The 15691-nt window shown below is 42.4% G+C and overlaps 1 protein-coding gene across 6 annotated transcripts in view; it reads right to left on the bottom strand.

Moving 5' to 3' along the window:
* The window catches only part of TRMT9B (tRNA methyltransferase 9B (putative)), a 61613-nt gene that overhangs the window by 8964 nt on the left and 36958 nt on the right, over positions 1-15691 (bottom strand). For 5 of the 6 annotated variants that reach the window (XM_082715497.1, XM_082715498.1, XM_082715499.1 and 2 more), the window contains 2 exons: positions 12643-12797; positions 4466-4639 (listed from right to left, as the gene is read on the bottom strand). In XM_082715497.1, the coding sequence (XP_082571623.1) occupies positions 4466-4639; positions 12643-12796 (328 nt within the window). In that variant the 5' untranslated portion in view covers position 12797. The remainder of the gene's footprint in view (positions 1-4465; positions 4640-12642; positions 12798-15691) is intronic. The other variant, XM_082715500.1, reaches the window with a different exon arrangement.

The raw sequence follows: 15691 nt of genomic DNA on the forward strand, positions 1-15691 counted from the left end.
CACAGAGCCGTTCATAATGGATCATTTGAAAGATTATATTTCTAGAGACAGAGTCTTGGTCACTAAGCTAAAAGGAGGCACAGAGGTCAGGGCGACCAAGACTTAAGATGATGCTAATGTTCATATCTAGGACTATTCATGGTTGTTCATATCTCTCATGACTTGCGCCTAATTCACTGGAGAACTTCTGTGGGTGTATCTTCTAAAGATGGTCAGTCCTCGTGATCTGTGAAGTCTGTATTTGCAAATTTTTTTAAATTTTTTTCTTTTAATATTTTTTAAAGATTTTTATTTATTTATTTGATAGACAGAGATCACAAGTAGACAGAAAGGCAGGCAGAGAGAGAGGGGGAAGCAGGCTCCCCGCTGAGCAGAGAGCCCGATGCGGGGCTCGATCCCAGGACCCTGAGATCATGACCTGAGCTGAAGGCAGAGGCTTAAACCACTGAGCCACCCAGGCGCCCCTGTATTTGCAAATTTTGCTACTTGCCAAAATATACTTGAAACCCCCCAAGTATTGCTGACATGCCCACGGTGACAAAAAACTCCAGCGTGTACCTTCCCAGCTGAGATCAAACCAGGTGACCCCTGCTTCCTTGTTCCGGCTTGCCTCTTGTCAATGCGTGTCCTTTCGTGATCTATTTAGTGCCATGTATTTTGCATTTTGTGCATTTTGTGTGTGATTTTGCTGCTTAAAATGATCCCTGAGCATAGTGCATGAGAAGGCGGGGATATGTCTCAGAGAGAAAATAGAGGGGTTATAGAAGCTTTGTTCGGGCTGTTGGCATGAGCTCAAATTAAATGAGTTTTCTCTGGGGGCACCTGGGTGGCTCAGTCGGTTGAGCATCTGACTCCTGATTTCTGTTCGGGTCATGGTCTTGGGATTGTGGCATGGAGCCCTGCCTCAAGGCTCTACGCCAGCGTGGAGTTTGCCTGGGATTCTCCCTCTCCCTCTGCGCCCCCCCCACCCACTGCTTGCTCACTCTCTGGGATAAAAAATACATGGAAATTTAAAAAATACAGAAAATATTTTAAAAATAAGTTGTCTTTAAACAGAGGCACAAGTAAAACAAGGCTGTTTATTAATCAGTTGACAAAAATGCTACCACCAGAGGCTCACGGGAACTTAGTCCGGTAGTTCCCCTGGGAGCCGTGGCTCCGTATTCACTATGAAATATTCACAGAGACTTAACAGAATAAAATTACTATGAATAATGAGAGTTGACATGTTCCTTTTGGCGGCCCCAAAAGAAAAAAATCATCTTTAAAACTGGACTACTTTAATATAATAATCTCTTTAAGCAGATTCAGACAGCAGTCTTCAACATTTCAGGATTCAGGGCGTCGTCCAAAGAAGTCCTTTTAAAGGAGGATAGGTTTAGCATAAAGCAGGGCTTTATGTATTTTTTTTAAACATTTGTTCTGTGATGATTCATTTTTTAAAAAATATTTTGTTCAAAGATTTATTTATTTGCCACAGAGAGAGAGAGAGAGAGCCGCAGGCAGAGGGAGGAGCAGGCTCCCCACTAAGCAGGGAGCCTGATGCAGGACTTGATCCCACGACCCTGGGATCATGACATGAACCGAAGGCAGTTGCTTAACCAACTGAACCACCCAGGCGTCCTATGATGACTCATTTTTAATAGCATAATATCACCCAGGAAATATCTCAATATTTTAGATTGTTGTTTTTAGTTTTTTTTTTAAGATTTTATTTATTTATTTGAGAGAGAGAGAGAATACTAGCAAGGGAAAGAAAGAAGGACAAGCAGACTCACCACTGAGCAGGGAACCTGCTATGAGGCCAGACCCCAGAACCCCAAGGTCATGACCTGAGCCCAGGTCAGATGCTTAACCAACTGAGCTACCCAGGCCCTCCTATATTGTTTTATGTTTATATTTAAGATGTAATACTAAGTAACCATTAGGCCAAATTTTTGGGAAAAGTTTATAACTGAAGTTTACAACTTCATTATATTAAAAATGTATTATATATGCACATATGTATATTCTATTTTAAAACATTATAAACGTAGCCAAAATGGGACGTGGAGATACATTTACGTGAATTATCTCAGGAAACTATACTGAATATTTAACGGATTAAAAAAAAGTCCCCCTTTATTGTAAAAATCATAATCACAACTTAAAGGCAAAAAGAGCACAATATAGGGATCCCATAGCAATGTGTTCCTGCTGAGACCCCAGAAAATAGGCAGGTTGAATTCAATACTGGATTCTAGAACTAAATGGGAAGTTACACAAGATCGTCTTTAAAGTCCTGTTATATATTGATATTTTATGACATATTGTTATGTAGCTTTCAAGTGTACAGGTCTCATCTCTCTGTGGAGAAGCATTCAGAATCGAGAGGTTTAGCATAAAGCAGGGCGTTCCAATCTCAGCACTCCTGACATTTCGGGCTACATAATTCTTTGTTGTAGGAGACCACCCACTAGCAGGCAGCAGGTCGTACATACACACACAACCAACTGAGCCAGCTGAAAATGTCTCCAGACGTGGACAGGTGTCCCCCTAAGGCTGGCAGGGGCAGCATCACCCCAAGTTGAGAATCACTGACCTAGAGTAAATGGCTGATTGGCCCTGTTTTAATATATCACTAAATTTTCATAGACTTGTCAAGCTGTTCTAAAAGTAAGTGGAAAGAGTGTTTCTTTTTGCAATCTGCCAATAAAACACAACGAACGTATCATTAGGTATGATGCTTACCTTTCAAATTATTATTATTAAGAGACATCAAAAAGCAAAAAATATATATTTCTTCAGAAGATTAGCAAAAAGTGCCAACATACAGAATTCTAAACAGGGAAGTTAATATATATGGACGTCAGAGAGACAAACTATCAAAGTTTTTCACAATATGGTTCTAAAAGTGAAACCCAGCTGAGAATGACGCGTCACGTTATAGTTACAGTTCCTAAAATACACGGTGTGGTTCCACCCAAGGAAGCATTTTTCTTCAGAAGATGGCAACCAGGTGTGCTGCGTTTCTCCTGCAGACAAGGGGTGAGACTTCTGTTGAGAGCTGAGAAAGGCTTAACTGTGCGCACAGAGTGTTTCCCGGACGCAGGAAAGCTGGGCAGTAACCCCCCCCCCCCCCGCCCGCACCTGTGCCTCAGTTGCACAGCCGGGACGCAGGGAGCCTCGCAGACTCTCCAACTAATGCCGACAAACAAAAAGAGTGGAGAATACACTTCTCTGACCTTCCACGATTTCTCGTTCCTTAGGTGAGATGACCAACAACCCCAAAACTTTCTTTCCACTCACGATTCAAAACATTGTACTGAGTTGCTTGGTGTAACAGGAATCCGTTCTCTTCATGTTTAGGCCCCAAGTGGACTTCACAGTTTCAGCAGCAAATAAGCAGGGCTGTCCTAGAGCGGGTTTCCATGGCAACCGTCTCCTGCCTGTCCTAAGGACTTTCCGGGCTGTGGCGTCCAGGCCTGCCTTCCCACGCTAAGCAGAGATACAGTCCCCATCTAAGGTCAAACAGATGGAGGCCCCGTTTCCTTCAGGAGAGAGCAGTCTTACTCTGTGTTTTTCTCTGACAATGAGTTTTTAATCTGGTCACTTTTATGTAGGCTCACCTTGCTTTGACGAAGTTTGTTGGAGTCAAACAGATTCGTTTTCTAAGCGGATAGGAGCGAATGATTTGCTTGGCCAAAGATTGTCCTCGTGGCAAAAACGAAAGTGGTGCACGTTTCCCTGGCGTATTTAAATATGACTAACGTACTAGGTTTCAGGATTACGTGCACGGGGTAAAATGAGCCTTACCTGTGTATGCTTCAAGCACGGGCTTTTGTTGTTCCTTTTTCATCTGTGTCCTGTGTGTGTGTATGGCACTCCTGCTGGGAAAATAGGAACACATTCCCTGGACTTCTGAACAATCTGGCATTAAGAGAGCTGACAGGCATTATAAAAACAATGCCATCTGGGACCTGGTGGGGCCATCTTCCCCAGTGCCCCCGCCCCAGTGAGCGGTAGGTTACTCCAAACATCCTGCCTGGTGACCTTCAGCGCATCAGTTTCTAGCATCTACTAATAAGGGACACACTTGTGACCTAAAGTTGCTACTATGACTTCTAACGTTCTACTTCATGTTGGAAAAATCTGGCTTCATTTCAGTATACCAAAGTACAAAATATTTCAATGAGCAAAATTCCCCTAATTCTTCCTTACTCATAAGTATAAGAAATGGGAAGGAGTCATCGGAGAGAACACAACACCAGTTTGAAAGTTTGACTCATTAATACCATCCCGTGTACCACCATTAAGAACCTTTGAGATTAGCCCAATAATCCAGTCGGAATTTTTTTTTTTTAATTTGATCACATGAATCACATAGACATTGCGACAAAGAATGCATGTTGAGTTGCGAGAAGGGCCTCCACCACGTAAGGTCATTCTCAAGGTGAAGAGGGAGTCTGTGCCCAGGCTGCCTTACCTCCTATGGAGATGATGGCATCCAAGCCCTGATCCCGGAAGGGGAGATGGAGGTTGTCACATACCATGACTTCACATCCTCTACTCCGGGCGATCTCCACCAATGGCCCACAGTAGTCACAGCCCAGGGCATACACCTGGCTGTTCACTTTAAGATACTTTCCAGTCCCACAACCTGTAAGAGAAAAACCTGCATTATGTGCGTCCTTTCTGGAAAGTGGAACACTCAGTTTTTCTTACGACAAGCAAGAGAAATAACTTTGTATTAACAAACCAAGACCAATGAGAGCATAGCATGAAGGTACTCACAGCAGCCAAAGAAAGACCTTCAGAGGGCACTTACAGATTTTCATTTGTAATAGAAGAGGGAGAGGAATCAGGAAAAAGAAAATGATATTTATCAAACATTTAATGAGGTCATGCCCGTAGGGTTTAGTGTGCTAGCACAACCAAAGACTGTTAGCTGGCTCACAGCAGGAGAAGAGAGTTGCTAGGACCCCAGGAGTGGGGCTCAGTCCTGCACAAAAGCTACCTTCACATACATATTTTGTTATGCAAAGGTCTGTACGTGATGGTGTTTATTCTCATATTATCTCTCCAGAAATTTAAAAAAAGATTTTGTTTATTTTATTTATTTGACAAATTGAGAGAGAAAGAGCACAAGCAGATGGAGCTGCAGGCAAAGGGAGAGGGAGAAGCAGGTTCCCCATTGAGCAGAGAGCCCCACGGTGGGGTTCGAGCCTAGGACTCTGGGATCACGACCTGAGCCAAAGCTCAGGTGGTGAGCTTGGTCAGCTCGGGTGGCTTAACTCGCTGAGCCACGCAAGGTGCTCCTCTCCCCAGACATTCTTACCACGTGCTTTCTGTGTAAAACAAACTACTGCCGAGCCTTTTTTCATTGGCTATAAATAAAAGAATTTATACAATAAAACATGCTTTTCAAAAATGCTGAATTTGAATGGAAAGGGAATTTCAATATCTTTTCATCTGATCTAATGTCAGTTCTAGGTGGTTTTTTTTTTTTTTTTAAGATTTTATTTATTTGTCAGAGAGAGAGAGGGAGAGCGAGCCAGCACAGGCAGACAGAATGGCAGGCAGAGGCAGAGGGAGAAGCAGGCTCCCTGCTGAGCAAGGAGCCCAATGTGGGACTCGATATCAGGACCCTGGGATCATGACCTGAACTGAAGGCAGCTGCTTAACCAACTGAGCCACCCAGGTGTCCCTCAGTTCTAGGTTTTAAACGATCTCTATTGACTCAGTATGCAACTCTTAGGACTACTTTCTTCTTAGACCATTTTTAACATTCATTTTCTGGTGGAGAGACCCAAATAATTCAATATTTATCTAGACCAATCAGATCTGATACTACAATGAGGAGGAAGTACTAGGAGTGAGCAATCATCTTGAAACAAAGCCTTCTAGGATCTGATACTTAGTATATTTGCACAGACATAGCAGCTAATTCCTCTTCCAGAAATATTTAAAGATATCATTAGAGCTGATATTCGTGCCTACTGGAATTAGCTCTAGATTTTTCTCCCTGAAAAAAAATCTACCACTGTTCAAGGATGTTTAGTTTACTGCTTCTGAAATACGTCACAATGCTCTAATAACTCCCTCTTAATAGGACATTCAAAATTATATGAGACACTAAAAGCATAATTAAAGTTCACCAATGCAGGTGAGACAGTGGTGAGCCTGTGAATAAAAAATAAGATTCCCAATGTGATTATTTCAGTGTAACGATTGGGGTCTTGGAAATAGTTTAGATCTCATAGCCACTGCTCCCAAGAATGGTTATGAGAAAAAGTAACCAATATTTGAAGGGAGGTATGGGGAAAATAGGAATCACACAATATTTTAAAATGGCAGCCTGAGTATTTCAAAGATGATGGTCATAGCTGAAGAAAAATAAGTCTTGCAAATCCATTTGCTTTTTCAATTTAATTGGCTCAGGGGATATGTTTAGAAAAATGGAGACTTACAGAGACACAAAGGAAGAACAGGTTCCTGAGAAACTGCTGGTTATGGGGGGTCGGAGGGGGAGGACGGGTGAAACTGATGAAGGGGATTAAGAGTCCGAGTATAATGATGAGCACTGACCAGTGTATAGAACAGTTGAATCATTACATTGTGCACCTGAAACTAATATAACACTGTCCATTAAAGATGCTGGGATTTAAAAAAACAAAACAAAAATAGGTTTGTGGACCATTCAGGCTAGAGGGAGGTGTTCCGAGGGCATCAGGCAGTACTGAACCCACTTGGGCCTTTTCAAATCTCAGCATCTCCTGAAAGGCTTCCAGGTCCCATGGCACCCTTGATTTATCCCATATTTACTGATTTATTTTTTAAGATTTTATTTGTCAGAGAGAGAGAGAGAGAGAGCACAAGCAGGGGAGCAGCAGAGGGAGAGAGAGAAGCAGACTCCCTGCTGAGCAGGAAGCCTGATGCAGAACTCGATCCCAGGACTCTGGGATTGCGACCTGAGCCAAAGGCAGATGCTTAACCAACTGAGCCACCCAGGCACATCCCAGTTGCAGATTCATTTCCGATGGCACTCAGCCTTACGGACGGTGGTGAATTTCCCAAATATGATGCCAATATTTATTTTCCAGCTGCATACACTGCGATGCCAGAGTGGGGAAGATTTTATCCTAATGAGATGGGGAATACTGCCAAGCCTAGTGACCCCATTATCTTGAATGTGCAAGAAGCACATCAGAACATTTCTGATACTGCGGCAAGGTCCAGTGCACAACGCTCATGCTCCTTTACAAAGTCTCCTGAAAGGACAACCTTCCGTGGTATTGAAGCAAGCTAACAGAAAGTGTTTGCAGGCTTGCATTCCCTCTTTTTTTCCATTCTGCACCACACGCAGAGTTGAAAACAGATACTTGCCCCAGTTGCACAAAATGTTTCAACGCATGGTGCACAAGTGTTTGCTAGAAATAACTAATCTGAATGTTTCCTCTCAAGCTTGTAGGAACAACAACATTTTTTAAATTAAGAGGCTTTTTTTTTTTTTTTTTTTTTTTGCTAAGATTATCATGTGAAAGAGGATTCTATTTTCCCATGGGAAAGAGAAGAAAATATATATATATATATATATATATATATATATATATATATATATATGTACTGTTTATTTCCCATTTTATACATCACTTTTTTTTTTTAAAGAGTTTATTTATTTATTTGACAGAGAGAGATCACAAGTAGACAGAGAGGCAGGCAGAGAGAGAGAGAGGACGAAGCAGGCTCCCTGCTGAGCAAAGAGCCCGAAGTGGGACTCGATCCCAGGACCCTGAGATCATGACCTGAGCCGAAGGCAGCGGCTCAACCCACTGAGCCACCCAGGCGCCCCTATACATTACTTTTTTTAAAAAAAGATTTTTATTTATTTTCTTGACAGAGATCACAAGTAGGCAGACAGGCAGGCAGAGAGAGAGAGAGGAGGAAGCAGCCTCACAAGCAGAGAGCCCGATGCAGGGCTCAATCCCAGGACCCTGGGATCATGACCTGAGCTGAAGGCAGAGGCTTTAACCCACTGAGCCACCCAGGGGCCCCCATTTTATACATTTCTTAAAACCAGAGAAGAAGGGATATGTTTTATTCTGTAGGCATATTCAGTTTCTGGCCACAAATCAGAGGGTCTACATTTTTATTGACTCAATGAAGGAATGGCAAATAGAGAATGACTTAACAAATCAAATTTGATCACAGAGACTGGGAATGAGAACATACAGCCAAACGGTAAAGGGAATCTTAATTATTGGAAAGTCCATTTTTATTAAGTACCCCCAAAGGCAATACTATTCAATACTATTGGGACAGACATTTGTCTCTGATGTCAGGTAAAAAAGTAACCTTCTCAAAAAGAATCAGGCTCCGGTCTTATTCCTGCTTTCTAAACTTAATCTAAATAAAACTCTCACCCCAGAACACCCTCCATGGCCCATCTAATGTCCTTAGTGACTAGCTCATTTTAGGTAATGGCATTGCCACAACTGCACAGATCCTAGCATTTCCTGAGAGACTTGGGATTTCTGCTGTCTTTGAATCATCGAATTTCTTTTCACTTAGACTCCAGTTCCTGCTTCCTTAATTCCTGATACCTGCCCTGAAGACTTGGTTGCATCAGGAACCCTTCCCCCACATCTCAGCAAATCAGCTCAACTGGGGAATCGGGAGAGGAGGTTAATAAAATTTTAGTCAACTGAAAGTTGCACCACCTAAATAGAGAAAACAGCCTAGGATATTACTGCATAGGCAACTGGAACCCGATTACCTCCAGATGTTTATTACTTATGCAAAGTTTTACTAGTAATTAAGTATAAATTGCTAATCTAATGACCGGTCAAGTTACCAGCATAACAAACAATTGATTTTAGTGAGGTGGAAAACCTGGAAAGAAAAAACATTTCCTTTTGGGGATAGTCCTATTATCTTACCTTCTTTCTTTTTTTTTTAAATTTTATTTATTTATTTGTCAGAGAAGGAGAATGAGAGAGAGAGAGAGAGAGAGCGCACAAGCAGGGGGAGCAGCAGGCAGAGGGAGAAGCAGGCAAGGAGCTCAATGTGGGACTGGATCCCATGACCTTGTTATCATGACCTGGACCAACTGAGCCACCCTTTCTTCTAATCTCCTTGGTCTTCTTTCTTTTCTTTTCATTTATTTTGTTCTTTAACTTCACTTTTATTTTATTTTATTGTTTTAAAGATTTTATTTATTTATTTGTCAGAGACAGAGGGAGAGAGAGCGAGCGAGCACAGGCAGACAGAGAGGAAGGCAGAGGCAGAGGGAGAAGCAGGCTCTCTGCCGAGCAAGGAACCCGATGTGGGACTCCATCCCAGGACCCTGGGATCATGACCTGAGCCGAAGGTAGCTGCTTAACCAACTGAGCCACCCAGGCGTCCCTTCACTTTTATTTTAAAATCTATCTTTTGAGAAACATGAATAGCTCAGTCAGTTAAGCATCTGACTCTTGGTTTCAGCTCAGGTCATGATCTCAGGATCCTGGGATCGAGCCCCACATTGGGCTCCATGCTGGAGTCTGCTTAGAATTCTCTCTCTGTCCCTCTCCCAGCTCTCAATCTCTTTCTCCCTAGAAAATGTCTCTCTCGATCTAAAGTAAATAAGATCTTTATTTTATTATTTTTTAAAGATTTTATTTATTTATTTGACAGAGAGTAGGCAGAGAGGCAGGCATAGAGAGAGGAGGAAGCAGGCCCCCTGCCGAGCAGAGAGCCTGACGGGGGGCTCGATCCCAGGACCCTGAGATCATGACCTGAGCTGAAAGCAGAGGCTTATCCCACTGAGCCACCCAGGCGCCCAAAAGTAAATAAGATCTTTAAAAAAGAAAAAACAAAACAAAAACAATGCCCCCATCATTATGTAATCAAAGTAGTAGAATTTGTTTATTGTGCTATTTGCAGTAGCACAGTAGAGCAGACAACATAGGTTGGTTAACACGGTGCTGTGATCAGAGGCTGCTATGCAGGTTTTAATAGGAGACAGCTCTAGAAGTACAAACATGGAGTGATCTCCACAATATATGAGAGGAAACAAAAGCTACGTGTATAACAGTTTATATTACAGACCACCATCTGTGTAATCAAAAAAGGAAAATTCACCCATAGGTACACCTATGTAAATGCTTCTACTTAAATGTCTCAGGATCATACAAGAAGCTAATTGCTACTGGCATGGGTTCCTTGGTGCCGTAGGACTGGGATGGCATAGTTTTCACTGAATACCCTTTGGTACCTTTGTTATTGAGCCACGTAAGGTCATCACCTAGCAAAACAATCTTAAGCGATCGGTATGCCTCCTTTTTTGAATTGTTTGTTCTTATCCTTTCTTTTTTTTGGGAAATTTTGGTCCTATTCTTTCATATTGACTTTGAAGAATGTCTGTAGATTAAGAAAGTTATCTAATTTTCTATCAGATAAATTGCAGATATTTTAAATTTTTGTTTCATTTATATATTTGTCTAGATTTTTGCCTTGTAGAATTTATAACTTTTCATACTGTCAAAGATATCGATACAGTCGATCACTCACAGGTTCCATATTTGCATATTCACCTACTTGATAAAGTCTATGACCACCCCCACCCCCCACCCCCCGCCCACGTCAATGCTCAAACACTTGGGCAGTGGTTAACCGACAAGCCTGTTGACACAGCAGCAACCAGTCTGGAAAAATCTGAGTTGCCTGAGGTGCCTGACTCGTGTCTTATTTCGGTTCTCATCCTATCAACAAGGACCCTCTATGTAGTCTATTTATTGCCACAGTTTTTGCATTTTTGTGCTTTGTGTTAGTGACGTCATGGTTTTGGATGGTCCCTGGGTATAGGGCTCAAGCGCTGTGAGGGGTTCCTAAGCCCAGGATGGCGATGACAAGCTTAATGGACAAGATATGTGTGCTCTGGGAACTCTGTTCAGGCATGAGTTCTGGTGTGTTGGCCTTGAGTTCAGTGTTAAAGATCATACTATATAGTCATGGTGTGTCTTTAAGTAGACAGAAGCATGAAACAAGGATAGGTGTTGATCATTGACAAGAATGCTGTGACCAGAGACTCACAGGAACCTGAGCCTGCATTTGCTCTAGGGACAGTAATTCAGAATTCACGAAGTTAATGTTCATGGCAATTTTATCAACTTAACCTAGGGACTATGAATAATGACAATTGTCTTCTATGATTTCTGACTTTCCTTGGTGTTACACAAAGAAGGGGTTTTTGCCTCTGAGGATATTTTAAAAAATGATCTAGTCAGTATCTAGTCCTATAACGATTTTGTTTTCTCATACTTAAATCTTTGCTTCATTTGGATTTTGGGGGGTAAGGCATGAGAAAGCATGTAATTATACTGTTGTCCCAAAGCTACTTATGGAATGGCTCCTTTTCCTCCTAACTGATTTTAAGATTCTGGCACTTTGCTGACCTTGTGGGTGGTAAGAGCTCCAAGTTCACTGTTCTTCTGAAACCACAGTTAATTTTTAAAAGTTGACATGAGGAAGTGGTGATGCAACATGGGGGCTTAAGTGGGAAGGAGAAGAATCAATGAAACAAGATGGGACTGGGAGGGAGACAAACCATAAGTGACTCTTAATCTGACAAAACAAACTGAGGGTTGCCGGGGGCGGGGGGGAGGGAGGTTGGGAGAAGGGGGTGGGGTTATGGACATTGGGGAGGGTATGTGCTTTGGTGAGTGCTGTGAAGTGTGTAAACCTGGTGATTCACAGACCTGTACCCCTGGGGATAAAAATATATGTTTATAAATAAAAAATTAAAAAAAAAAAGTTGACATGATAGAAACAGTTTTCAAAGTCTCTCTCTTTCTACATGACCTGTTCCCCGTTCCCAGATCTCCCCCTACTCGTACCATCTTTAGTTTGCTAAAAGCCATGGGCACACATCTGTTTCTCTTACTAATATTTAGAGTAAATGTTTAGAGTAAAGGTCAAATCAGATGGGATTGGTAACTGCAGATTTAGGACTCTCCTGGGCACAGTGTGTACGCGGTTGCTGGAAAGCAGTTTTGGGTGGCTGTGCCTTCAGTTGGAATCCTAGCATTTCTCACACCTTACTCTTAGATCTACTGGATTGTGGCTTACCACTTCTTGATTCAGAAAGGTACTGAGCCTAAGTCCTCCAGACAAATCTGTGATTATGAAGCTATGATCTAATTAAAGATAGGCTCTAATAAGGAAAGACCTACAGAAGCATTAAGGGAAAGGATCTATGAGACTAAGAAGAGGTTGGGGACCTCTTGTGTCATCCCACAATTCTGGCTCTTCTGTAGAAGACATGAGAGCCCATAAAGGTGAGCCACCAAATGTTATTTACAAATGTGAATGTTTCCAAATTTTAAATGGTCAGTTTCGCCCGCAGTCATTTCAGTGATGATTTATTCATTCAATGCCAGGTCAGTTTCATTGGAAGATGTGCACAGAGGCTCCTGAAAAGGTCGCCATTGTGTAAATGTAGATACCAGAAAGTTTCCTACTTCCTGACTTGATGAATTTCTGCTATAAGGTTGACTAGTATAGGTACTGGCAGGCCAAGCATGCACTTTCAGGCTTCTGGTTAGACCAGAAGTGTAAAACGCATCTGAAAAGGAAAGGTACAATAGAATATATTTCCAACCACACGGCACAAGCCCGGATTACCTATGTCAGCGATGAGGCTGCCGGGCTTCTGCTCCTGGAGGAACTGGCGGACACGAGGCCAAGCTTTGCTCTGCAGGTCACCGAAGTAAGGTGCGGTGCTCTCATACACATCATGCACGTGCTGCTTCTCCAGCTGGGCAGCCTCATGATCCATCCTGGGAGTGGGACCAGCCCAAGAAATGCAGGTCAGAGATAGCTGATGGGGATGTGCATTTCCTAAAGTTGGAAACCTACAAGCGTCGAGGTTGTACTGTCCTTACACTCTCTTGTACACTGCAGAGGACAAAACCTGCACCATAAACCCACCATAATTGTCCAAAGACTAGCAAATGCACAGTTATTATCTTCAGATCTTTGAAAATAATGGTTTGTAAACGAGCCAGTCACTGTAACTTTCTGCGCAAGATCAATTCTTCATTTTGGAAGCACAGATAAAAGGCTTACCAAATCGTTCTCTCTGGATAGAATCATTCTAATGCTAAATATGTTTTAAAGTTTTATAACAGGTAGCTCTTCACTCCAATCCAATCACAAAGCCCTATCGAGTCTACCTTTTTAATGTTTTTGGATTGCAACTATTTCTCTATTTCCGTACTGATTCTGCTTTAGACAAGGTGCTCATCTCCTGCCTGAATTACTTCCACAGTCTGTTAACAGGGTTTTTGTTTGTTTGTTTTATTCCCCTTCAACCCCTTTCCTTCACTTATGCCACAACTGGTTTTCTGAAACAGAAATCGAATTGTGTTGCTTCTCATTTTCAGAGGCATTTTCTAGCTTGTCCAATCAAGTTCAGGTGTCTCAGAAGGGTGGACAAGGCTCTTTCTGATCTGGCCTTAACTTAACTCTTGAAGCCATTTCTCACCACCGTTCCCCCCACTGATGAGCTGTTCCATTCAGTGAACCCTGGTCTCTCCCGTGTGACATGTTCTCTCCCGGATCCGGGGGCCTGAACAGACGCTGTGCTTTACCTGGCTAACTTCTGTTCATTCTCAAAACACACATTGCCTCTTCCAGAAAGCCTTGTTTGACCTCTCATGCAGGATTGGGCAATCAGAAAGGAGTGGGAAAATGTAAAAGTATTCTTAGAGGCCTCTGCTGTTTGGGGTTTAATCTTTTAATTATTCTCTTGAGGCCTGTCAGTGGAGTATCCCAGGGAAGTGGCCAGGGGTTCAGGGTGTGGCTTTTTACCAATCAATATTACAGGTTTTTTTGTTTTTAAATTTTTAAAAAATTTCAGTGTTCCAGAATTCATTATTTATGCACCACACCCAGTGCTCCATTTTTAATTTTTAAAAAGGATTTTATTTATTTATTTGACAGAGAGAGATCACAAGTAGGCAGAGAGGCAGGCGGCGGTGTGGGGGGAGCAGACTCCCCGCCGAGCAGAAGGCCTGATGCGGGGCTCAATCCCAGGACCCTGAGATCATGACCCAAGCTGATGGCAGAGGCTTAATCCAATGAGCCACCCAGGTATTTTCAATCATTTAAGGGCCCTACTGCCCCTTGTATACTCCTGTGCATCTCATGTATACCTTAACAGATCCAAAGGGCTACAATAGTTTATTTGGTCTTTTCCTCTAGCGGTGGCAGGAAGGTCCTAGAGATCAAGGGCTTGTCTTATTTGAAGTTGAATCCCCTGGAGCTGGCACACAGCAGACCATCAATAAACGAACCAACAAGCATAACCAGAAAAGAATTTAATCCTGAGTACAGAAGGTGGCACAGGCTTTTCGAGAAGAGGGAGTCACCCTGGGGGGTGTGGGAAGAGAGGGACTTTCCACTCACAAGCTGGCAGATGAGAGAGCCACAGGAGAAGGGCAGAGTCTGCAGACAGCCCCTGTGTGCCTCTCCCCACCCTCCATCCGCTCACCACCCCCACCCTGGAAAGTAGGAAGCCCCTCAGTAAGACGCTGCCTCATTAGGAACTACAAAGTGCCTTTCCCTTCTTACTCCCCCTTGCATTTAAGAAATATCTTGTGGAGAGATGCTTTGAGACTACATAAATATCCTGTTTCTCAGAGTCTCGTCAGCTAATTTTAGCATCCTATCCCTCCGTGATTCTTGCCCAAAACAGTTAGTACTACAGTCATCACCAAATGATGATATTCTAATTCCATCATTCTTTCTCTTGCAAGGAGGAGCAGTTCAGGATTTACTCTTAAGAAAACAAATTAGCAGTAGGCTCTCCTTAATTACCATGGACCTGCCCACAGCCCCTGCAAAAAATCTGGCAAACTCCTAACAAGAGTACACATCTCATCTGTGAGGCCTGACATAACTTCCACCCAAACTGGAAACAGCTTATGTTGCTCCCTCAACTGCAATTTACAAAGTAAACATACGGCTGTCTATAACTGCCTCCACAGCAGAAAGACCCAAACACGGAGTGCCTTTCTTTTTAATCAAAATCTCCATAAACTTAAGTCTCTTTAACATTTTTCCCCTGGAGGAATCAAATCAAGCAAGGCTATTTTGAGGAACCCCAGAACAAATACATTTAGCTTTCTTGTATTTGCACACGTTAAGTGGCAAACAACATAAACTTGATTATCTTCAATAGGCTGCAGCTATAAGCTCAGAATTTGTAGTATCTGAACAGCACCCTTTGGAGACTTTCCTCTAAGTCTTCTCCCAAATAGCTTAGCCTCTACGGTAAACAAAGAGCTATTTTAAAGTGTGTGAACAACAGAAATCCATTTTGTTTTTACTGTATTTTACAGTTAAGATTATATACTGCAGAGTAAAGACCTGACTGTGAAACTGATTTGTAGAGTCGGGGCTCTCCCATATGACATTTTTTTAACACTGGATTTAAATTTCCTGTAATATTTTTCATGTGGATTTTATACATAGAGGAGAATTCCTTGCAAATCCTTGCGAATGAGGTAATGTGATTAAGTGAGTGAGATTAGTACTAAAACACGTGGTTCAAGGGGAAGCTAGGGAGATACGGTTTCGTTAAGCCAGGCTCCTTAACCTGTGTGCTGTAAAACTCTAGGCCCTTGACGCTAACTGATGTCTTGCTGGTGAGTCAGAAGAGAAGGCAAAA

Source organism: Mustela nivalis, assembly GCF_964662115.1.
Source record: "Mustela nivalis genome assembly, chromosome: 20".
Classification (NCBI taxonomy): Eukaryota; Metazoa; Chordata; class Mammalia; order Carnivora; family Mustelidae; genus Mustela; species Mustela nivalis.